Consider the following 27068-nt stretch of genomic DNA (forward strand, 5'->3'; position numbering starts at 1 on the left):
GCATTTTTCGTTCACCTGTCTGAAAGTCAAATGAACCCTAATTTATTCAAACGCTTCGAATTTCAATATGGCCGTTGTGTGTCGTCAGTATTTTGCAGAAAATATTCTAATATCAACGCTGACAGTTTTGTGGATATTTTAAAATGTTGGCTACATATCCAGGTGAGCTATACCTGTCCAACGTAAGTCGTGCGAATACGTATACAATGGAAACCTTTCTAACTCGAACACTTTTAACTCGATCCAATGTTAAAAAAGGATATATCTAAATCATTGCTCGAAGTCCTCTTGTCTCGAAGTACGGTTGTTCACTGATCCGTCGAACCTCGATTTAACCCGGTTTCGCTACAAAGCAATAATTGATTTTACTGTTGTTGCAGGTCTTATATACTGTTCCAGGCGGGAACGGACGTATTGTTGATGATCAATATAAAGTGGGTCCAAGGAGGGGCTGAAGTTACCTTCCGTAACAGAATTGATGGGCGAATAGCACCGATAGAGGCGGACACCCCTGAGTTGTTCAAGAATGGCACCTTAGCCCACGTGGTGGTGTTGTTCCTCAGTGATCACTACCAGGTGCGTGTGACACTTCCACACTCCCACACACCTACACATCCACACATCCACACACCCATATAACCCCAATACCCACACTGCCACACTCCCACACACCCACACGCCCACACACCCACACATCCACACTCCCACACACCCACACTTCCATACTCCCACACAACCACACACCTACACTCCCACACACCTACACACCCACACACCCACACATCAACACTCCCACACACCCACACACCCACACAACCACACACCCACACAACCACATACCCACACACTCACACAACCATACTCCCACACAACCACACTCCCACACAACCACACAACCGCACACCTACACAACCACACAACCATACACCCACGCACCCAAACATCCACCTAACCACACTCCCACACACCTACACAACCACACTCCCACACACCAACACAACCACACAACCACATACCCACACACCCACACAACCAAACTCCCACACAACCGCACACCTACACAACCACACAACCACACAACCACTCACCCAAACACCCACCTAACCACACACCCACACACCCACACAACCACATTCCCACACATGTACACACCCACACAACCACACAACCACACAACCACACTCCCACATATCCACACACCAACACAACCACACAACCACACAACCACACACCCAGACAACCAGACAACCACACATCCAAACACCCACACACCCACACAACCGCACAACCACACACCCACACACCAACATACCCATACAAACCACATAACCACACAACCACACTCCCACATACCCACACACCAACACGACCACACAACCACACAACAACTCAACCACACAGCCACACAACCATACAACCACACACCCACACACCCACACATCCACACACCCACGCACCCACACAACCACACAACCACACAACTACACAACCAAACAAACCACAAAACCACACACACACAACCACATAACCACACAACCACACAACCACACTCCCACACACCCACACTCCCCCACATCCACACACCCACACAACCACACACCCACACAACCACACACCCACACAACAACACTCCCACACAACCACACACCCACACATCCACACTCCCACACAACCACACAACCACACACCCACACAACCACACACCCACACACCTACACACCCACACACCTACACACCCACACACCCACAAACCACACAACCACACAACCACACTCCCACATACCCACACAACCACACAACCACACAACCACACACCTACACACCTACACAACCACACAACCACACATCCACACTCCCACACACCCACACAACCACACACCCACACAACCACACACCGACACAACCACACAACCACACACCTACACACCTACACAACCACAAAACCACACTCCCACACACCCACACAACCACACACCCACACAACCACACACCCACACAACCACACAACCACACTCCCACACACCCACACAACCACACAACCACACAACCACACAACCACACACTCACACACCTACACACCCACACACCTACACACCTACACAACCACAAAACCACACCCACACAACCACACAACCACACAACCACACAACCACACAACCACACAACCACACAACCACACACACACACAACCACACAACCACCCTCCCAGACAATCACACACATACACAACCACATACCTACACACCTACACAACCACAAAACCACACCCACACAACCACACAACCACACAACCACACAACCACACTCCCACACACCCACACAACCACACAACCACACAACCACACAACCACACACTCACACACCTACACACCCACACACCTACACACCTACACAACCACAAAACCACACCCACACAACCACACAACCACACAACCACACAACCACACAACCACACACACACACAACCACACAACCACCCTCCCAGACAATCACACACATACACAACCACATACCCACACACCTACACACACACTCACCCACACACCCACACACCCACACAACCACACAACCACCCTCCCACACAACCACATACCTACACAACCACACTCCCACATATCCACTCACCCACACACCCATTCACCCACAGACCTACACAATCACACACACACTCACCCACACACCCACACACCCCACCCTCGGGATTCAGGGTAAGAATTCGTCAGCAACCCCTGAGGTCTTTGACGAGAACGGTTGGTCGGTCTGTCTGACTTGGTTGATGTGTGTCTAAGGCTTGCATTATAATTTTTTTTATTCCTGATATAGTTTTTTACGATACGATTTTTTTTTATAGAAGTTGTTGTTTAACGCCCCACTCACCAAAATTCCAGTTATATGACGGCGGTCCGTAAATAATCCAGTAATTGTCACCATGAGCATCGATCTTGGATACGATGACATGCATCAAACCAAGACAGCGAGCCTGACCACCCAATCCCGTTAATCGCCTCTTACGACAAGCATGGGTTGCTGAAGTCTTCTAACCGGAATATTCACGGTACTTCTACAATACGGAAACACACTCAGCTAAATGTAAAAAAACCGGCTCGGTTTCAATTTAACACACACTGAATAATTGACCTGGCAAAAATTGAGGAACACTCTTCAACGAGTCCTGCCAGTGAAGGGGCACCTGACATTTGCAGCTTAAAGCTGTGGTCTACAATGGGTATACGACTAATTATGGTAATTATATGTTCATTGAAGTTTCTGGTAGATAACCACCCACTCATCGTCGTTCCCCACATGACGTCATCGCCGAATATTGACCTCATCGACGGAACGGGAATGTTTATCAAGAGAGTAAAGTTGAACCAGGACTGGCGACAGCGGGTTGTTAAAGGTATGGACAGTCTCTCGTTATATTTAGCTGCGAACACTGAAGCTATTGGACAACCAAGTCAGTGCAACCCCTTTCAAGATCTGTTCCAGCAGTAGAGTGAGTGAGTGAGTGAGTTGTGTTCTGAACATTATTTCAATCTGTAATATATCATCTGGAACATGTTAAAGGTTGGTTCGTTGCTTTGTTGTTTAACGCCGCATTCAGCAATATTCCAGCTTCATGACGGCGGTCTGTAAATAATCGAGACTGGACCAGACAATCCAATGATTGACATCATTGGCATCGATCCACACAATTGGGATCGATGATATGGATCAACCAAGTCAGCGAGCCTGACTACCCGATCTCGTTAGTCGCCTCTTACAAACAAGCATAGCCGCCTTAAGCGGCAAGCTTGGGTTGCTGAAGACCTATTCTACCACGGATCTTCACGTGTTAAAGGCGTGTGCCGGTTTGATGAAACTAACGAGCACCTACATGGTGCTAAGTAGCATGGCGATGGGAATCGTTGCTCATGTTGTCCAACACTCAGTTAGTTGTATCAGCACTCGGATATATTGGACTATTCCTGATTACATATCGTTCTTGACTTCAGACAATTATACAAACTATTCCTTCAACAAGTCAACATTTGCAACATCCAACCCCTTGGCCAGTGACGGCGCGGTCGATGGCAACGTGACGTACACAACGCTGTCGTCGACCTGCTGGCAAGCTGCTGCTGCGGATGAGGCTCCCTATTGGCAGGTGGATACGGGTGGCTACTATCACATCAAAGGTGTGATGGTCTCCGCAAGGAGCCGGGACGGGTGCTCTGGGAACTGTGGTAAGCTGGAACCGACCATTCCATATCCTTTACACTTTTCGCGAACACCTGATGTCATATGCATTTTCACAATACTCCCGTCATCTTGACATTCTTATCATATTATGAAGTTATTTTATACTTTTTTTCTCTTTTACCACCGTTGGTTGGTCTTTCTGCGAAATAAACTCAACTTGATCTGATTTTCAGGGATCCATTTATCTGATGACGTCAAATGGATAATCAATACTGGATATTTTCTTGCGTTGATGTTTTATATGTACCAGTTAACACACGAATGAACACATGTATAATAACAGTGAAATTGGCAGCAATGCAAATCAACAAAACAATATGGATTGACATATTGAGCAATCCATGTTCTTTGGCGTTGAGGGGCGGTCGGGTAGCCTAGTGGTTAAAGCGTTCGCTCGTCACGCCGAAGACCCGGGTTCGATTCCCGACATGGGTACAATGTGTGAAGCCCATTTCTGGTGTCCCCCGCCTGATATTGCTGGAATATTAATATTGCTAAAAGCGGCGTAAAATCTCACTCACTCACTCACTCTCTGGCGTTGACGTTTTATATCTAAAAACATAATTTAGTTAAATACCAAATAAGTTATCAAATACTTGATAAAGCTAGTTTTGCCTCAGGTTTTATACAAACAGATGCCAGATGCTGATGACAAGTCACTTCAAATACATCGAAAGCAAGTTCATGACAGCTACTTCATGTCCCAAAACAAAAGAAAGTTAAACTCACCTTTTCACAAAACATACTCTTTGTTTTTTTTGTCCTGAGTTAGCAGACAAGTTAAGATCCGGGGTAGAATAGGTCTTCAGCAACCCATGCTTGCCGTAAAAGGCTACTATGCTTGTCGTAAGAGGCGACTAACGGGATCGGGTGGTCAGGCTCGCTGACTTGATTGATGCATGTCATCGTATCCCAACTGCTTGGATCGATGCTCATGATATCAATCACTGGATTGTCTAGTCCAGACTCGATTATTTTACAGACCGCTGTAATATAGCTGGAATATTGCTGAGTGCGGCGTTAAAAAACAAACCAACCAACCAACCCGAGTCAGCATTCATAATCTGTTTAAAGTCTACATTCGTCATAACAGGTGGAAGCCATCTGATACTAACGGGCGTGCCCAGAAATTGTGCATGAGGCCCACAGAAGTAGCCGAGTGCCCCCCTTCTTGTACAGACTCTCTGATGATACCAACTAGATGTTACTCTCCACACAGAAACATGCTATCAACTAACACCCAAACCATTCTGTTTCTCCTCATGTTTCTGTAGCCTGTTATAACTCCATTCCTTGTACCTGTGGATTCCATTCCTTGCAGACTCCGGACTGCACGACTTTGCCCTGGACCTGTATATGACCAATCCGTCGTCGGATCCAGATGCGAAAGCGAGGCTGTGTCAGTTTTACAATGGTTATATCCGCTTTTCCACAAGTGAATTCATCCAATGTCGCGGGGACACCGTGGGGCGCTATGTCGTCTTGCGGGCGACGAGAAAAACAAGTGCAAATGATCTTTTGACTGTTTGTGAAGTTGAAGTGTGGGGAACAAAAAGTGTCATGAAAGGTAAGTCATTGTCACAAGTTCGGTGACAGAATTTACACAGTGGGAGCAGTGGGTGATTTTATCCCCGCGTCTGTCACTATTCATTTATATCAAGACGATCGGTTCAGTGTGTGATAATGTCGAGATTAGGGCAGTCATGTGTCAGTCTGCTGTTCATTTAATGTCGAGATTAAATCAGGGATGAGTCAGTCTGCTGTTCATTTAATGTCGAGATGAAATCAGGGATGTGTCAGTCTGCGGTTCATTTAATGTCGAGATTAAATCAGGGATGAGTCAGTCTGCTGTTCATTTAATGTCGAGATTAAATCAGGGATGTGTCAGTCTGCTGTTCATTTAATGTCGAGATTAAATCAGGGATGTGTCAATCTGCTGTTCATTTAATGTCGAGATTAAATCAGGGATTTGTCAGTCTGCTGTTCATTTAATGTCGAGATTAAATCAGGGATGAGTCAGTCTGCGGTTCATGTGTGTAAACGAACGTCGAGCTGAAGTTGGTTTCAAAACGAAAGGTACCATTGTATGAGGATTGGCCTGGACCGGGAGGTATCGTGGGTTACAACTGGCTGTGTTGTCTGTCCATATCGGAATGAGTGATGAGTGAGTGAGTGAGTGAGTTGGGTTTAACACCGCTTTTAACAGTATTCCAGTTATATCACGGCGTGTCAGCTTAATGAGGGAGGAAAGCTCGAAGTGATGCAGGTACCACGAGCACGGGTATGGTGCTGACAAACCTAGAAACATATTCGGGGCGAACAGGGATTCGAACCCATAATCGGGACCAACACGACGTCCTAGATCGATGTCGTGGAATGTTTCTGAGTACTGAGCACTAATCAATCACTTTATCATCCAAATCCTAATTCTTTTTCATGCAAAACATGCAAAATCTGAAATATTAATCTCGCATTGTCTGTAGCATGTCAATAACTTGCAATATCCCCCAGCTGTGGCAGTAAGCCCGTGGACCCCAAGGAACTGCCCCATGCCCCCAGTGCTTGAGAACATGTCTGTGAAAATATCATACACCCTGAACGCGTCAATAGCGACCTACATGTGCGATGGCAACTACACAGTCTGCAGCGACTACGGCAACGTCTTGCGATGTGAAGGCGAGCTGGGGTGGAAGGGAGAGCCAGTCCCGTGTGTGAAAGCTGTTGAAAATATCTCGGTGAGTTGGGGACCCTCCATTTAACATTCTGGAAAGGGAATTTTGTTAGAGGCATGATGTATTTTTTTCAAAACATGCAATATTTTTTCTGTGAAAGCAGAAGGCGAAAACAGTTATTATTTTCGCAACAGGACATTATTATTATTGTTCCTGTTTTCGTTTTCTTTTATAAAATTTCTTTTATATAAAATCCCAGACCCAACCTTTTCTAAAATGCTTAACGGAATATGTAAGCCTTTATCCGAAATATGTTACCTATATCGACGAAAAGTAAAAAGATAATATTTTGATGTTGTAATTGGTAACCACCATGATTTGGTTTTTAAGGCCGCGGTGTGAGTGAATGAATTCGCTTTAAGGACGCACTGAACAGTATTTTACTTCTATCACGACTGGGGGGCACGGGACCAGTCGTCTAAGGCGCTGCGATTCGCTGTGCAGAGTTGCGTCCCTTGGGCACGCCAGAAACCTATGATTGTGGGTTCGAATCCCGGTTCGTCCCGATTATGTTTCTAGGTTTGTCAGCACCATACTATGCTCGTGGGTTTCACCGAACTGGTATATGTCCGAGACCTGCATCACTTCGGGCTTTCCTCCCACATTAAGCTGACACGTCGTGATATAACTGGAATAATGTTAAAAGCGGCGTTAAACCAAACTCACTCACTCTATCATGACTTCTCAGCTTAACATGCGCGGAGTAACACAGGCCGTAGACGCTTTGATGAAAGTCACGAGCATGTATATTGTCCTAACAAACCACGGATCATTGCAGGTCCGGTTATGGTGTTCGAACCCATAATCAGCGGATCCTGCTCCGGCTAAAGTACGCAATTTCATGTTATGGACACATTAATACAAAGTAATAGCAGTTCATATGAAAACTGAAAACATAAACAATCGTAATTGTAAAAAGGTCATCCTCTAACGAGCTAGTTTTTTTAAAGTTTCAGGGTGAAAATTCTTCAGTTATTTTTGGCTGCCCTTTTAAACTTGGGACACGCATAGAAGCTTGGCTGAAGCCAAATGGGAGTATACCGTAAGTATCTATTAATTACAATGCACACGAATATTAATAAATGATAAAAAAATAATTGTATGTAAGAGTTTGCCGATCCAGTATAAAACGCTCAAAACCAACCTCGTATCCCTAAACCCTTAGGGTGGCTGAAGTGTTTGCTCGTCATGTGTTCCTGGGCGCCGTTGTACAAAGCGATCTTAGCGCTAAGGTGATCGTAACTCCCATACCTTAACATAGATTACACAGTCGTGGCGCTAAGCTGTTTCGTACAACAGCACCCTTGTCTCTAAATATGTGGGGGCGGTTGGGTAGCCTAGTGGTTAAAGCGTTCGCTCGTAACGCCGAAGGCCTGGATTCGATTCCCGACATCGGTACAATGTGTGAAGCCCATGCCTGGTGTCCCCCGCTGTGATATTGCTGGGATATTGCTTAACACGGAAACATTTGCTATAAATCAAAATAGGGAATTTCATCGGACGTCATTTTTGCCACCGATGTGTCAAATTGTTTTAAATGTCTACCATAAACCTTTTTGAAAGCTTTACTGAGGCTCTGAATGTTTTAAGAACTTTAAGTTGATTTGGGTAGCTGCGAGACGTGTTAGGTCATTTTGGATACAAACTGTCGGCAGCTGTGTCAGGTTACCTTGTTTGAAGTAAGTGAGAATGAACGGAGGGTTCGAGATGTAAACAATAAAACACCTAGTTGAACAAACGTAACGTTCGGTACGTTAGCAATGCAGGTCAGGAAGACAGGTGATATTTTTCTTATCTTCTGTGCTTTGCTACTGACCACGCTTGTTCATTAATTCATCCATCCATCAATTTATCCATCAGCTCATTAAATTTTCAGGAGGTACCAAGTAAGTCTGGAGACTAAGAACTCCAGCGAAGTGATAATCGGATTAGGGTTTGACTCGGTCTCTGCGGGGGAATTCCTCACACGATACACCGGCAGTCCTGAACAAGTGACATCTATTGACTTCCCAGCCCTTCAGAAAGACGCCGAGTACCATTTTGTGTTCACGTTTTACAGTGATAGCATTCAGGTAAGGCGATCATGTCCACTGTGTACGTCTTTACCACGATTCATCTAGTCCACAATCCAAGGGTGGCCCAGTCGTCCATGGCGCCGCAATTCACTGTGCAGAGTTACGTCCCTTGCTCACGCCAGGACGGTCCATTGTGGGTTCGAATCCCGGTTCGCTCCGATTATGTTTCTGGGTCTCTCATCATACTCTTGTAAACTGATAAACTGCGTGACTTCGGGCCTTATTCCATCCAGCGTTAAACCTAACTCACTCACTCACTCACTCATTCACTCACTCACTCAGAGCCCACTCACTCACTCAATCACTCACTCAATCAGAGCCCGGTCACTCACTCACTCTTGCCGTGTTTCAGGCTACAGTTGATGGTGTGTTGATCAGGAACTATCCCCACTACCAGATGTCGCACCGTATAGGATCTCTAGCAGTAGCTGGTCTCAGCATCCGGCAGACCGGGGTCACCATGAGCAGAGATACTGTAAAACGTAGGTATTGTGTCTCGCCAAATCATACAGTACTTGACCATAAGCAGAGATACTGTAAAACGTAGGTACAGTGTCTCTCCAAATCAAACAGTACGTGACCGTGGGCAGAGATCTTATAAAACGTAGGTATTGTGTCTCGCCAAATCATACAGTACGTGACCATGAGCAGAGATACTGTAAAACGTAGGTGTTGTGTCTCTCCAAATCATACAGCACGTGAACAATAGACAAGGAAACACCAATAAAAAAGGATACGTCAATATACAAGGAAACAACAATATATAAAGTAGCAACAGTTTACAAGAAACAACAACATATAAGAAAACAACAATATTCAAGGAATCGACAATATTCAAGGAAACAACAGAAGGCAAGGAAACAACAATATATAAAGTTACAACAGTATACAAGGAAACAACAAAATTCAAGGAAACAACCATATTCAAGGAGACAACAATATTCAAGGAAACAATAATATTCAAGAAATCAACAATATTCAAGGAGACAACAATATTCAATGAACCAAAGAATCCAAGGAAACAACAATAGTCAAGGAAAATACAGAAGACAGGGAAATAACAGTATATAAAGTAACAACAATATTCAAGGAAATAACAATATACAAGGAAACAAAGATATACAAGGAAACAATAATGTCCAAAGACACACATTAGTGATATCCCTATACATTCTACCTGAAGTTTCCCCATTATTTTTGTATGATATAACATGTTTAAGATATTTAGATATTAACACAGTGTAAAAAATAATGCACACCTCCAGGAATGGGATAAACATACTGCGTTTGCAATCAAGAGCTAGTTGACAAGTAGATGTAACCTCGCTAAATCGAATTTCGACCTGAACACGTGTCAAATCAGCTGTTTTAATCATAGGTAGTTAATGTCATTTGAAACCTCTGATTCACCCATCAGAATCGAGCATTCTTCAAATCAATGGGTAAATCAGGTAAACTAACTCTACATTGGAAACACAGTGTGTTTATCCCCGTTCTACCATGACTAAATTAGGAGATAAACCTACTGTGTTTTGAAATTTGATGTAGTCCCACTGTAGAGTGGATACCACTTTATCTTAATTTTAACTGGCAGACATTTTTTTATGAAACGATATGTAGGCTATCAATGTATTCATACGAACGTTTTTTGTGAAAAGGCTTAATATATTTGAAAGGGGTTTCCGTATCAAAAAGGAATGAAGCATTCATCAATATCATGGTAGAATCAAAGATGAACCCCTTTGGTGTAAGCAAATCACTGAATGAAGCGGCATGGGTTGAGTCCAGTATTTGGAGTGGGTTGTCTATCAGAATTGACGGAATCACCGACAACAGCCTTTAAACAAATTATGGCGCTCTATCTGCTCCAGCAGTTTGTTCACACCGTGATACGTCACTCGAACTTATGACAGGCACTGAAAGGATGTAGCACGGCAACTTCGGCAGCTCACATGAGGTGGGCAGCCCTAAACTAAGCAAGCGTGTCTCTATCGTGACGTCATATCGCTCTTTGTGATGCAACAGCTAAGACGTCACGGTCGTGTGGAAAAGCGTCAAATAGCAAACCCTCTGTTGTCCTGAAAAAATGAAATACATTCGTTTTGTGGTTTTCTATGTATTACCACACATCCTTTGAGTATTGTAATAACCGCAACTTTGTATTTTGTAGACAATAATATGTTTATTAAAATATGCCTACCGTAATGACTGTAAAGGAAGTACTATTTTCGAAACATTACCTTCCGAGGTAATTCGGCCGTCAAATCGGCTATTTCAATAAGAGTGGGTTTATTGTGATTAATTTTGATAACCTCTGATTGACCAAAATCGAGTATTTTCCTAATCCATGGTTCAATTCAATCTCATTAAAATCAGATCTAAGTTCTCGCTGCTGCTAAACAAAGATCTGAGGACATCCCATTACAGGTCACGTCAGAATGACCTTTCGAGAACTTTGACCGACCACTGAAATGACAACCAAGAAGTCTGCATCAGCCAATTAGAAAGCAGCATTACGGCACTCGTTTCAACATGGCGACTTCCATTTCAGACTACGCTTGAAAAATCTGTGACACAGTTCTCGATAAACAATTTGAAAACTGAACAAACGACCATTCCGGAATGTCTAATATATTTATGACATTGTATGGCAGTGAATCCCACATACTGTGCAACGCCTCCTTCGTTCAAATTTGTATCCCACGGAAGCGAGAGATAGACGATAATTTTGACGGAAACAGTCAAATCAGTCAATCAGTTACGGGCCATAACTGTCGTTAAGAATACCTCGTGTTAACGTTTTCGAGGTTGCATGATAAGAAAACACATTCTGACTGTCCATTTCTTGATCTGGTAAGCGACGCTTTGATTGGTCGGATGAAAGGTCGTTCTGACGTGACCCGTAATGGGATGTCCTCAGATCTTTGTTTAGCGACAGCGAGAACTAGTTTCTGATTTTAATGAGATTGTGGTTCAAATGAAATTCATGGAACACATTCACATGTAAAATATAAAATGGGTATCATCTAGCAGGGATGACGATGTTCCTTCTTATCCTCAGAGCCGATACCGTCAAATCTTGCCTTGAACAAAACAGCCGCATCCAGCACCAATGGCGCGAGAGCCGAGCCGGGGGGGATGGTTGACGGCGACGCGAACAAAACCTGCTGGTCCCATGCAGAGAACGACACTGATGCATTATGGGAGGTAGACTTACAGGGTTACTACTACATCCGGGACATCGTCGTCACCAGCAGCACGTGCTCCTCTCAACCATGCGGTAATCTGTGATTTCTTGTCTGTTTGGTTAAGGTCGCAATAGTCCAGCTGTAGACAGCAGCCTGTAAGTAATCGATTCTTGACGAGACATTCCAGTGATTGATATTATGAGTAACGACCCACGCGTTCGGGAATGATGGCACTCGAATAACCAAGTCATCTAGTCTGATCCATTAAGCCGTATTCGCCAATAAAACATGAACAGTATCTGTAGTGAGGCTGTCAACATGCATATATTATATTGACGACTGTGGTTTGCAGTGTGGAGTTAATGTGGTTAACGCAATATTCTGGTTATACATCAGTGTGAATGTGAGTAAGTTGGGTTTAACGCCACTTTTAACAGTATTCCAGTTATATCGCGGCGTGTCAGTTTAATGTGGGAGGAAAGCCCGAAGTGATGCACGTCTCGGACGTTTACCACTTCGGTGAAACCCACGAGCACGGGTATGGTGCTGACAAACCTAAAAACATAATCGGGACGAACCGGGATTCGAACCCACAATCATAGGTTTCTGGCGTGCCCAAGGGACGCAACTCTGCACAGCGAATCGCGGCGCCTTAGACGACTGGGCCACCCGTGCCCTGGGTTATACATCATGATGGGCTGAAAAAGGACTCCGAGCCGACCAGTCCTTGTTTTATCCCCTAAATGGTGAGCGCCAGGTTGGTTATCATCTTTTAGCTTCTTTTGTGTGACTCGTCTTTTGGTATGACTTTTGGGGTTCGAACCACGAACCTTCCGCTCCCTGGGTAGAGGCTCTATCCACTAGACCACGGAGGCGGTCCCATGTGGTAGAAGCATGATGACACGTCAGTCAAGGCAGACATTGTATCCAGCCGATCCTCAGTTCAGTCGGCTTGGTGTCTCATGCTGTCCTCCCTGACCGTTTCAGACACAAAGCCCCATGACTTCGAGATCTCAGTGAGTGGGCACAGCGAGGAGGACAAGGTCTGCTATCTGTATCACGGTGACATGGAGCCAGAGACCACGGAGAGGTTGGTCTGTGGTGAGGAGGTGTTGGGCAGGTATGTTAAGATAGTGCCCAAAGCAAGAAGAAACAACTCCGATCTCCTTACCTTATGTGAAGTTGAGGTTTATGGGACCAGCTTGAAACGTAAGTATATAATTCTTTACACCATGGAGAATTATCAAATGTACTGACGTGTTATTTAAACCACTTGCAATTGACAGTGATGGAAAGTTCCCCTATTATTTCGCCCAGGCAGGGAATCCGTGGTGATGAGTGATCTTCACACGAAAGCTGCTCTTGATGTGATGAAATGTGTGAGGGATACGAGAGGCATGATCTTGTCCTCTTATATACAGTCAAAATAACTGCTGGAAATTTCTACACATTGCCATCACCAGTCTAGCGGCACTTGAACATTACAGAATATTCCACATCAGTCCACGGTATTCAGGAAGTTCACACAAGACACCAGCATCTAAATATTGTAACTTCCTCAAAACTGCTTACTTTTAACAGTACTACATTCAGAACAACTAATCAGTGTCCAAACACAATGTAATGCAACCTCACCTCAAGTCTTCTGGGGCGGTCGGGGAGCCTGGTGGTTAAAGCGTTCGCTCGTCACGCCGAACACCCGGGTTCGATTCCCGACTTGGGTACAATGTGTGAAGCCCATTTCTGGTTTCCCCCATCGTGATATTGCTGGAATATTGTTTAAGGGGCGTAAAACCATACTCACTCACTCATTCACTTACTCACTCACTCATATTGTGGTCTTCCAGCCAGTGCGTGGTCACCGTTTCACTGCGGCCCTCCCCCCGTGGAGGAGGAAAGTGTGACGTCACTCGCCTACTCTGCCACACAGGCAGTGGCGACCTACACGTGCCGGGACAACTACGCCACGTGTGATGACGTCAACTCCACTGTCATGACGTGCTCCAGCGGTCAGCGTTGGAAAGGGACTCCCATAAAATGTGTTCAGAATGTGTTTGAATACACAGACGGAGTAAGAGATATTGATGTAAGTGGGAGATAGAGAGTGTGCATGCGTGCGTGTCCATACTCGATTATTTACAGACCCCCGTCGTATAGATGAAATATTGTTGAGTGCGGTGTTAAACAACAAACAAACATTAGAAAGTACATATCCTAATGATGATAGACATATAACATATGATGATAAAAAATCATGATGAAATTGTCAGTGTTTTTTTTATCTCGAAACAAAAGGGACGGAAGTGGTCATTCGTTCATACGCAGACGGTTTCAAAGATGAATAATATCTTGACGGAAACTTGACGGTTCCTTCCATACAGGTTTCAGTGTCAGCGCTCTTATTAATGGAGGCGGTTGGGTAGCCTAGTGTTTAAAGCGTTCGCTCGTCACACCGAAGACCCGGGTTCGATTCCCGACATGGGTACAATGTGTGAAGCCCATTTGCGGTGTCCCCCGCCGTGATATTGCTGGAATATTGCTAAAAGCGGCGTAAAACCTCACTCACTCACTCTTTCATTAATGATACAAACACCTTCATTGTATTATCACAGCATCATATTGAGGGAATTTTTTCATCCCATTCTACAAACGGAATTAAACGTTTGAAATATATGATGATAATAAATCAATGGAATTAAGACCTAAGTCGAGTTTAATCTGGGCAGCTATTATATGAAAAAGGCTGTTTAATCTTGAACCATTTTGACCGCTTTCCCATGGCCAGTGCAAAACATTCATTTCGTTCACATGACTATATGTACATTAAAGTCTTGGAATACCATGCTTGAATCAGATAGAATCACGTTTAGATGTCGTGGCCATCCATTTTAATCTGTTTTGCGATAAAATGTGAAACGGAGTATTTACATTCATACGACCAGGTAGTTTGATCAATTACACGTTACTCTCAGTCATTTCATTTGAAAAATGCAATAGTTATTTTTCGAAAAGGGCAAGCATGTATTCCTGGTTGACAAGAAATCGTGGCACAGAGATGTATGACGTGAACGTGCTCTGTCGATTACGTCAGACTTCAAGGCTTACGTCTTGATCATGAGCTTCCTGCCTCTAAACGTAACTTGTGCCACCTTGATTTTAACAAAACGAAGAAATGTAATCCAAACTATGTCGATTTGATCCGTGTCTGGACTGATGGCGAGAGTCTTCAACAGTCTATGGATTTGCCTCAATATCTATTCGACATCTATTTCTCGCAAGCTCCGTTAAGACACATAGCAAAGGCGACTATGCTTGTCGTAGGAGGCGACTAACGGGATCGGGTGGTCAGGCTCGCTGACTTGGTTGATAAATGTCATCGACCCTAATTGTGTGGATCGATGCTCATGATATCAATCACTGGATCGTTTGGTCCAGACTCGATTATTTACAGACCGCCGTCATATAGCTGGAATATTGCTGAGTGCGGCGTTAAACAACAAACAAACAAACACACAAACATATTTACAACATTTAAAGCTTGCTCGGATCATGTGGTTGCGTCATTGAACCAGCTTATATTTCTACACAACATTAGCCAGAAACAGATTGCTTTGGTAACTCTTACACGAATGAGTGATGGTTACATTGACACTAAAATTTACAACAGTTCTTTCAATTTTCAATTACACAAAACTAACTCGGTATACTTTCTTTTGCCCCTCAGTTTACATCTATGTGTATGTGTTTATACTTGTATGTATATATGTGTTTGTACATGTATGTATATATGTTTTGATACATGTGTGCATATATATATATATATATTCATTCATATATATATATATATATATATATATATATATATATATATATATATATATATATATATATATATATATATATATATATATATATGTATATATATATATATCTTTATACATGTATGTATATATGTGTCTATAAATTTGTATTTCATGCTGTGATTATGTTCCAGGTTTTCGAGTTCCGGAATACTTGTGACTTTACCGTATTCTCATCACTGGAGGTGTGGGCGACTCTTTCCCCTGAAGGGTACGAAACATACTCTACCCATGTCAGACACACTCCCCACCCGTGTAGGACACACTCTCCACCCGTGTAGGACACACTCTCCACCCATGTAGGACACACTCTCCACCCGTGTAGGACACGCTCTCCACCCATGTAGGACACACTCTCCATCCATGTAGGACACACTCTCCACAAAGTAGGACACACTCTCCACCCATGTAGGACACACTCTCCACCCATGTAGGACACACTCTCCACCCATGTAGGACACGCTCTCCACCCGTGTAGGACACACTCTCCACCCATGTAGGACACACTCTCCACCCATGTAGGACACACTCTCCACCCATGTAGGACACACTCTCCACCCGTGTAGGACACACTCTCCATCCATGTAGGACACACTCTCCACAAAGTAGGACACACTCTCCACCCATGTAGGACACACTCTCCACCCATGTAGGACACACTCTCCACCCATGTAGGACACGCTCTCCACCCGTGTAGGACACACTCTCCACCCATGTAGGACACACTCTCCACCCATGTAGGACACACTCTCCACCCATGTAGGACACACTCTCCACCCGTGTAGGACACACTCTCCATCCATGTAGGACACACTCTCCACCCATGTAGGACACACTCTCCACAAAGTAGGACACACTCTCCACCCATGTAGGACACACTCTCCACCCATGTAGGACACACTCTCCACCCGTGTAGGACACACTCTCCACCCGTGTAGGACACACTCTCCACCCATGTAGGACACACTCTCCACCCGTGTAGGACACACTCTCCACCCGTGTAGGACACACTCTCCACCCATGTAGGACACACTCTCCACCCATGTAGGACACACTCTCCACTCATGTAGGACACACTCTCCACCCATGTAGGACACACTCTCCACCCATGTAGGACACACTCTCCACTCATGTAGGACACACTCTCCACCTATGTAGGACACGCTCTCCACAAAGTAGGACACACTCTCCACCTATGTAGGACACGCTCTCCACAAAGTAGGACACACTCTCCACCCATGTAGGACACACTCTCCACCCATGTAAGACACACTCTCCACCCATGTAGGACACACTCTCCACCCATGTAAGACACACTCTCCACCCATGTAGGACACACTCTCCACCCATGTAGGACACACTCTCCACCCATGTAGGACACACTCTCCACCCATGTAGGACACACTCTCGACCCATGTAGGACACGCTCTCCACCCATATAGGACACACTCTCCACCCATGTAGGACACACTCTCCACCCATGTAGAACACACTCTCCACCCATGTAGGACACGCTCTCCACCCATGTAGAACACACTCTCCACCCATGTAGGACACACTCTCCACCCGTGTAGGACACACTCTCGACCCATGTAGGACACGCTCTCCACCCATGTAGAACACACTCTCCACCCATGTAGGACACGCTCTCCACCCATATAGGACACACTCTCCACCCATGTAGGACACACTCTCCACCCATGTAGAACACACTCTCGACCCATGTAGGACACGCTCTCCACCCATGTAGAACACGCTCTCCACCCATGTAGGACACGCTCTCCACCCATGTAGGACACGCTCTCCACCCATATAGGACACGCTCTCCACCCATGTAGGACACGCTCTTCACCCATGTAGGACACACGCTCCACCCATGTAGGACACACTCTCCACCCATGTAGGACACACTCTCCACCCATGTAGGACACACTCTCCACCCATGTAGAACACACTCTCCACCCATGTAGGACACACTCTCCACCCATGTAGGACACACTCTCCATCCATGTAGGACACACTCTCCACCCATGTAGAACACACTCTCCACCCATGTAGGACACACTCTCCACCCATGTAGGACACACTCTCCATCCATGTAGGACACACTCTCCATCCATGTAGGACACACTCTCCACCCATGTAGGACACGCTCTCTACCCATGTAGGACACACTCTCCACTCATGTAGAACACACTCTCCACCCATGTAGGACACACTCTCCACCCATGTAGGACATGCTCTCCACCCATGTAGGACACACTCTCCACCCATGTAGGACACATTCTCCACCCGTGTAGGACACACTCTCCACCCATGTAGAACACACTCTCCACCCATGTAGGACACACTCTCCACCCATGTAGGACACACTCTCCATCCATGTAGGACACACTCTCCATCCATGTAGGACACACTCTCCACCCATGTAGGACACGCTCTCTACCCATGTAGGACACACTCTCCACTCATGTAGAACACACTCTCCACCCATGTAGGACACACTCTCCACCCATGTAGGACATGCTCTCCACCCATGTAGGACACACTCTCCACCCATGTAGGACACATTCTCCACCCGTGTAGGACACACTCTCCACCCATGTAGGACACACTCTCCACCCATGTAGAACACGCTCTCCACCAATGTAGGTCACGTATTTTAGTTCGGTAGATCGATGCTCATGATGTCAGTCACTGGATTGTCTGGTCCAGACTTGATTATCAACATACCGCCGCCACAGAGCTGGTATATTGATGAGTGCAGCGTTAAACAACAAAGGCAAAAGACATACATTTAAACATACATTGTAGTTACCAAGCATATACATGTTGGATACACACATATACCTTATCCCTGTGGGTCATTCAATATTACCATAAGGAGCAACGATTTCAGTAAATCTAGAATATTTGAATTTTTGAGTGCAACATTCAACAACAAGCAAACAAACGAACAAACACAATGTTCTTTATCTTCTTTTCCCTAGAGCCAAGTTTTCCCTTGAGATCGAGAACACCACCATTGCCTTCACCGTGGAGCTAAATTCAAACGACTCGACCCTGATCGGATCAGCTGACTATGGAAGCCGAACAACGTTGATCAACACGAGCCTCTCTACCCCGGGACCTGAACATCACTTGGTCTTTACCGTTATGCCAGACATCATTCGTGTAAGTAGCCCATAAATAATGTTCCCTTTTCTCAATGTCCGATCGGCTGTTTTATTTGTACTGCCAATTTCGCCGACTCGAACTTTCTGTTTAGACACAAGGATACACAAAATGTTGTTGTGTTCGGCTCACCGGAGCCATCAAGAAACGTCAACGACAGACAATAATCATCCTGGATTATCTGCCGAAACAGATTCCATTGGACGTGAAAGGCAAAATAGCCGTGAAATTTTTATGAATGGTTCACTACACATCGTAATTCTGCGGACAGATCGACTGTATACTCTCAGGAAAACAGTTATGCATCAACCCGAATGTTACACCTTCATGGGATGTCATGTTGCGTTTAGCGGATGTGAGGCATTGTACCGTGTCAATATGGTTACTGTGCTTAACATGTGACTGCTGCTGAAAATGAAAGCTGGTGTAACTGGTGCGAGCTGGTGTGAGCTGGTGTAACTGGTGCGAGCTGGTGTGAACTGATGCGAGCTGGTGTGAGATGGCGTAACTGGTGCAAGCTGGTGCGAGCTGGTGGGAGCTAGTGTGAGCTGGTGTAACTGGTGCGAGCTGGTGTGAACCGGTGTGGGCTGGTATCAGCTGGTGTAACTGGTGTGAGCTGGTGTAACCGGAGCGAGTTGGTGTGAGCTGGTGCGAGATGTAGTGTCACCTAACTTTAATGCCTGCCAGCCCACAGCTTCCTGACTAAGCGTTCTAACCACTTGTTGGTTTCAGATTGAGGTAGACAAAACGGAAATGACGCAAGTGCCTCATTTGTTTGAAAGCCTGAAGATTGATTGTCTACGATTCGAGAACATCTCTACCAGGATGATCAAGATGAACAATGGAAACTTGCGTGGGGTTCACAAAGGTAAAGGTCAAACAAGGAAATGAGGAGGACATCAAGTTAACGTGCAAGTGTTCAATGAATACAAATATAATCCGAGTGGCAATTTGCGTTTTGATGGTCTCTGTGTTCTGTGTAACCTCCTCTGTGAAGGATCTTCAGCATACTACGGTTATATCGAACGCAAAGGGAACACTAATTTTAGTCCGTTATTACCGTATTTCGTTATAAGCATATATACGGCATAAATGGACGGGACCAAAAAAACAGTCCGTCATATCTGTCAATTCGTTATAGGCATGTTCGTTATAAACGTAGCTGTCTGTATTTGGGGACGACCTCCGTGGTCTAGTGGTCTACTGCGACATGGTATCTCAGTGGGCTAGCAGAATGAAATCGGCAGTCCGGACTAGTATAAACCGGCACACACGCGTACATGCACGTCGCTACATAAGTGCAGTAATGCTTGTCGTAGGAGGCGACTAACGGGATCCGGTGGTCAGGCTCGCTGACTTGGTTGATGTATGTCAGCGTATCCCAATTGCGTGGACCAATGCTCATGATTTGTTTCACTAGATTGTCTGGTCCAGACTCGATTATTAACAGTCCGGCATCATATAGCTGGAATATTGTTGAGAGCGGCGTTAAACAACAAATAAACAAACAAATATATATAAGTATTTGGATACAAAATACTAGGGTGGGGTTGTTGCAGTTAGTAGTTACAAGGTGTGACCTAGTTGGGTGATGTGAAATAGGCACCATTGTAGCTGAAGTTTTACAACGTCAAAGCACTCGACCAAGCATCGTCGTTACACGTTAATTTCAGGGCAGTCTAATAAACTATACTTTGTTACACTATACATGGGGGTAGAGCAAACTGTATTTCTTAAACATAATGCATCATTTTCCCCAAACAATTCATCCCTTTGTTCTTTAGTTAAAGGCACATATCCGATAAAAGGTCGTTCTTGGAGATGGTGGTTTATGACAGAACCCATCCATTTCAGTGCATCTCATCAAAAACATGGCATTAAGAAAGAGAGCAGAGTCTTCAACGGGACCCGACCCAGCGTCTGTCGTTGATGGCTCCCAGTCGACGTGTTGGGAGACAACCAGCAACGATGCTGATTCATGGTGGCAGGTAGACCTCCAGGGATACTACTACGTCAAGAGCGTCGGCATCAGCCACGTGACCAGCTGCGCCGCCTGCGGTAATAATGCGTCTACTTATTTGATTATATAATGCACGTGCAGCCATATGTTTCTCAGAACAATGTTGTGTTGGACAGTTCGTTTCTCTCGACACGTGGTTGAACGACTTTTTAAAAAAATCGGTACCTTGTGATAATGACTAGCGTCAATAAACCACAATGCACTATGTATTCATTTAATCGTCTACCCATTACCTTTTTGCCGAATCATAAAATATAATGAAAAAGTATTATTTATGGCCTTTACTCAACCTTTTAAGGGGAAAATTGAATGAAATTTGGTATATATGTCGTCGGTTATAGGCCTAACACTTTTGTTCCGCTTTAAGAAATATTCTGAATGATGACCTTTATTTCACCTTTGACCTTTGACCCTTCTCCAAAAATACAACGAAGCTAATATGTCAAATGCATGTTCCTACCAATGATGACACCTCCATTTGTGTAAATCCGATTTACAAAATGGCCGCCATTGCAGACATGTTGAAAACTCAATGTGCGGTCAATATTTGATAATTTTGATGAAAAGGTAAAATAAATGAAATTTGATACATTTGGTAGTGACTTCACCACGTGTTCTTTTGCTATACTAAAAATGGACCTTGTTTTGACCATGCTCTCAAATATTCATGCTTGGCTCTGTGAACCTCTTCTCTGAAACTTCCAGGGGCGGTCGGGTAGCCTAGTGGTTAAAGCGTCCGCTCGTCACGCCGAAGACCCGGGTTCGATTCCCGACATGGGAACAATGTGTGAAGCCCATTTCTGGTGTCCCCCGCCGTGATATTGCTGGAATATTGCTAAAAGCGGCGTAAAACCATAACTCACTCACTCACTCACTCACTCACTCACTTACTCACTCACTCTGAAACTGCCAGCCTGAGGGCGGTAGCCTTATTTCTCTTTATGGTGACATCATGTTTTGTCCAAATTTTTTAATTTCTGTTTTAGTCAGGAGAAACCTTGGTTAAGTGGCTGTCTGTATTGACATTTTAAACTAATGAATATCCAGATCATCAACAATCTAATTAAAATCTGACCATTATTCCGATACGCTACCTCCCTGCGTGAAGATCTGGGTGCATCTTTTTGGAAGTGAGTGAGTATGGTTTTACGCCGCTTTTAGCAATATTCCAGCAATATCACGGCGGGGGACACCAGAAATGGGCTTCACACATTGCACTCATGTGGGGAATCGAACCCGGGTCTTTGGCGTGGCGAGCGAACGCTTAAACCATTAGGCTACCCCACCGCCCATAAGAAGCTGTGTCAGGCGATGTTCTAAGGACACTCAGCGTGGAATTCTCGTTACACGCGAGCAACGCATCCACCCACATCTGATTTATACTAATGGGACTGGGTGGTCGGGCTCGGTGACCTGGTTGATTTGTGTCATCGTATCCCAATCGCGAAGACAGATGCTCACGATGTCAGTCAGTGGATTGTCTAGACCAGATTCAATTATCTACAGACAGCGGTCATATATCTAAGCTGGTGCTGAGTGAAAAGAAAACAATAAATAAATTGCGTCTGATTTCTGTATCTCGAGAACGAGCTAAAACGACAAATGCCGAAAAGATAGGTATGGTGGCGCCATTATGAGATTGTAGATATGTCATGTCCACACCCAGGAAGTACCATCAAAAATGTTTCTGTTCTATGAGTATTTTCATTCGTACAAATCGAAATAAAAAAAATCGAACAAACTGACAGCTGATTGGCCCAAGAACCCAAATCTGTTTGATTGGGCGGTCAAAGTTTGCGCAAGGTTCACCTGGCCAGGTTTTCAATGGGGGTCCTTAGATCTTAAGGCAGAAAGGTATGGTATCGGAGTCACGAAAAGATCCGATTTCCATGATAGGTGAGCTACATTATTGCGGCGCAATTTGCCGATCATTAAAACTCAGCATGACACAAACATGTATACTAACACTAAAGATACGTAACACCGAAGAAGCGTTGAACCAAATATACCAAAGTATATTATACTATTATATATGTATCATGAAATAATAAACATCTTTCGTTTTTCAGAGAGATATCGTCATGACTTCCAGGTGGAGGTCTACAAGACCAATCCCCAAGTTTATCCTGAGTCTGACGTCTCGCCCTGTTATACGTACCTGGCCGTGGTTCCAGCTCGTGAGAGGACTACCATGGATTGTCTGTCTGACACCTTTGGTCGCTATGTCAGAATCAAACGCGTGACCACGCCCCGTCCCGATGATGTCATGGCATTGTGTGAAGTGGAGGTGTTTGTCTCTAAACCAGTCAAGGGTGAGTATGTTACCACAGTATGTCAACACAGTATGTTAAGACAGTATGCTTCCACAGTATGTTACCACAGTATGTTAAGACAGTATGCTACCACAATATGTCAACACAGTATATTACCACAGTATGTTAAGACAGTATGCTACCACAGTATGTTAACACAGTATGTTACCACAGTATATTAACACAGTATGTTAACACAGTATATTAACACAGTATGTCAACACAGTTTGTCAACACAGTATATCAACACAGTGTGTTACCACAGTATATTAACGCAGTATGTCAACACAGTATGTCAACATAGTATATTAACATAGTATATTAACACAGTATGTCAACACAGTATGTCAACATAGTATATTAACACAGTATATTAACACAGTATGTTATGGCAGTATATTAACACATTATGTTAACACAGTATATTACCACAGTATATTAACACAGTATGTTAACACAGTATATTAACACAGTATATTAACACAGTATATTAACACAGTATATTAACACAGTATATTAACACAGTATATTAACACAGTATATTAACACAGTATATTAACACAGTATGTCAACACAGTATATTAACACAGTATGCTACCACAGTATGTCAACACAGTATATTACCACAGTATGTTAAGACAGTATGCTACCACAGTATGTTAACACAGTATGTTACCACAGTATATTAACACAGTATGTTAACACAGTATATTAACACAGTATGTCAACACAGTTTGTCAACACAGTATATTAACACAGTGTGTTACCACAGTATGTTACCACAGTATATTAACGCAGTATGTCCACACAGTATGTCCACACAGTATGTCCACACAGTATGTCAACACAGTATGTCAACATAGTATATTAACATAGTATATTAACACAGTATGTGACCACAGAATATTAACGCAGTATGTCCACACAGTATGTCCACACAGTATGTCAACACAGTATGTCAACATAATATATTAACACAGTATATTAACACAGTATGTTATGGCAGTATATTAACACATTATGTTAACACAGTATATTACCACAGTATATTAACACAGTATGTTAACACAGTATATCAACACAGTATATTAACACAGTATGTCAACACAGTATATTAACACAGTATATTAACACAGTATATTAACACAGTATGTCAACACAGTATGTTAGCACAGTATGTCAACACAGTATATCAACACAGTATATTAACACAGTATGTTAACACAGTATGTTAACATAGTACATTAACACAGTATGTCAACACAGTATGTCAACACAGTATATTAACACAGTATGTCAACACAGTATGTCAACACAGTATGTCAACGCAGTATATTAACACAGTATATTAACACAGTATGTTAGCACAGTATACTAACACAGTATGTCAACACAGTATATTAACACAGTATATTAACACAGTATATTAACACAGTATGTCAACACAGTATATTAACACAGTATATTAACACAGTATGTTAACACAGTATATTAACACAGTATATTAACACAGTATATTAACACAGTATATTAACACAGTATATTAACACAGTATGTCAACACAGTATGTCAACACAGTATATTAACACAGTATGTCAACACAGTATGTCAACACAGTATGTCAACACAGTATATTAACACAGTATGTCAACACAGTATGTCAACACAGTATGTCAACGCAGTATATTAACACAGTATATTAACACAGTATATTAACACAGTATATTAACACAGTATGTCAACACAGTATGTCAACACAGTATATTAACACAGTATGTTAACACAGTATGTCAACACAGTATATTAACACAGTATGTCAACACAGTATATTAACACAGTATGTTAACACAGTATGTCAACACAGTATGTCAACACAGTATGTCAACACAGTATATTAACACAGTATCTTAACACAGTATGTCAACACAGTATATTAACACAGTATATTAACACAGTATATTAACACAGTATATTAACACAGTATATTAACACAGTATGTTAACACAGTATATTAACACAGTATATTAACACAGTATATTAACACAGTATATTAACACAGTATATTAACACAGTATGTCAACACAGTATATTAACACAGTATATTAACACAGTATGTTAACACAGTATATTAACACAGTATATTAACACAGTATATTAACACAGTATATTAACACAGTATATTAACACAGTATATTAACACAGTATATTAACACAGTATATTAACACAGTATATTAACACAGTATGTCAACACAGTATATTAACACAGTATGTTAACACAGTATGTCAACACAGTATGTCAACACAGTATATTAACACAGTATGTTAGCACAGTATACTAACACAGTATAGCCATGATCGCAGCTCGTCGAAATGAATCACTTCGGTCATATTCCGAACTCCAGAGTTTCAGATAAGCTGCATATTTGCTTAAAATACACACATCAAACCACCATAGTCCAATACATTTTGAGTTGCCTGTGTGCAAATACACATAAATAACTGTAAAAGCCTGGTGGTATAACGACTCCCATTGTAGCCTTAAAGCTTGTATACTCGTGTCTACACATACCGTATTCGACGTAATAAGCGCCCACGGTGATATTACCTAATACATTGGCTAGTGAACAATCCCAATTAGCACCCCTTTCGACTGATTAATGTTCACACGATTTATTTATTCGCGTATAATACGCACTCGTGTGTTATATGCACCCTTAATTATGGGCAATTAAATTCTGGCAAAATATATGTGTCGTATATAAACATTTCAGGCTGTCAGCATAAACCACGAAATTTATCTTTCAACTCACCAAAATATTATTCTTAAAAGAGACCCTATTTCTAATTTTGAGAGTTTCCTGGGCGCTTATTACGTCGAATACGGTATCATTATTTACTGGTTGAATGACTGCATCATGTAGACACGAACTTCCCACAAAAATATGTGTTTAAATACCTTAACGATAATGGGAGAAAATTATTTGACTCAGATAATAATAAATAAAGCGACAAAACCCTTTCAATATCCAATAGAAATATCTGTACAGAGAAGAGTCGATAGAACGATTCTGACTATATGATGATCATGTGTTTATGAATCACTATCAAATAATGATGATACCAGGTGTTTGCAAAAAGGTGAGCGTATCCTGTCCCATCGGTGGCATCCATCACAAATACATGCAAAGGCAAGTCAGTTTTTCACCTGAAAAATACGGGAACATTTGGTACAAAGTCAAAATGGGGAATTGCAACGGACATCATTTTTGTACATGATGCGTCAAATTTGGAAATGTCCTCCACACGTCTACCATAAAGCCTTTTGAAAGCTTTACTCTGGCCTTGAATGTTGTAGCCTTGATTAAACAACTTGTTCGTATGAGGCTGTTTGAAACTGTTTGGCTAGAATTACTCTTATTTCTCCACGGATGTCGTCAACTGTTAGCAAAACACGCTCAAGTAAT

The 27068-nt window shown here is 43.3% G+C and overlaps 1 protein-coding gene across 1 annotated transcript in view; it reads left to right on the forward strand.

Moving 5' to 3' along the window:
• The first annotated feature begins 6791 nt into the window (after positions 1-6791).
• The window catches only part of LOC139449047 (uncharacterized), a 47676-nt gene continuing 27399 nt past the window's right edge, over positions 6792-27068 (forward strand). Inside the window, exons 1-12 of the mRNA XM_071230518.1 lie at positions 6792-6977; positions 7925-8016; positions 8851-9046; positions 9402-9531; positions 12111-12329; positions 13225-13446; positions 14085-14323; positions 16232-16308; positions 19088-19271; positions 20004-20139; positions 21126-21329; positions 23361-23603. Of these exons, the coding sequence (XP_071086619.1) occupies positions 6792-6977; positions 7925-8016; positions 8851-9046; positions 9402-9531; positions 12111-12329; positions 13225-13446; positions 14085-14323; positions 16232-16308; positions 19088-19271; positions 20004-20139; positions 21126-21329; positions 23361-23603 (2128 nt within the window). The remainder of the gene's footprint in view (positions 6978-7924; positions 8017-8850; positions 9047-9401; positions 9532-12110; positions 12330-13224; positions 13447-14084; positions 14324-16231; positions 16309-19087; positions 19272-20003; positions 20140-21125; positions 21330-23360; positions 23604-27068) is intronic.

The sequence above is a fragment of the Haliotis cracherodii genome, unplaced genomic scaffold (genome assembly GCF_022045235.1).
Source record: "Haliotis cracherodii isolate W230 unplaced genomic scaffold, xgHalCrac1.p SCAF_7, whole genome shotgun sequence".
Taxonomy (NCBI): Eukaryota; Metazoa; Mollusca; class Gastropoda; order Lepetellida; family Haliotidae; genus Haliotis; species Haliotis cracherodii.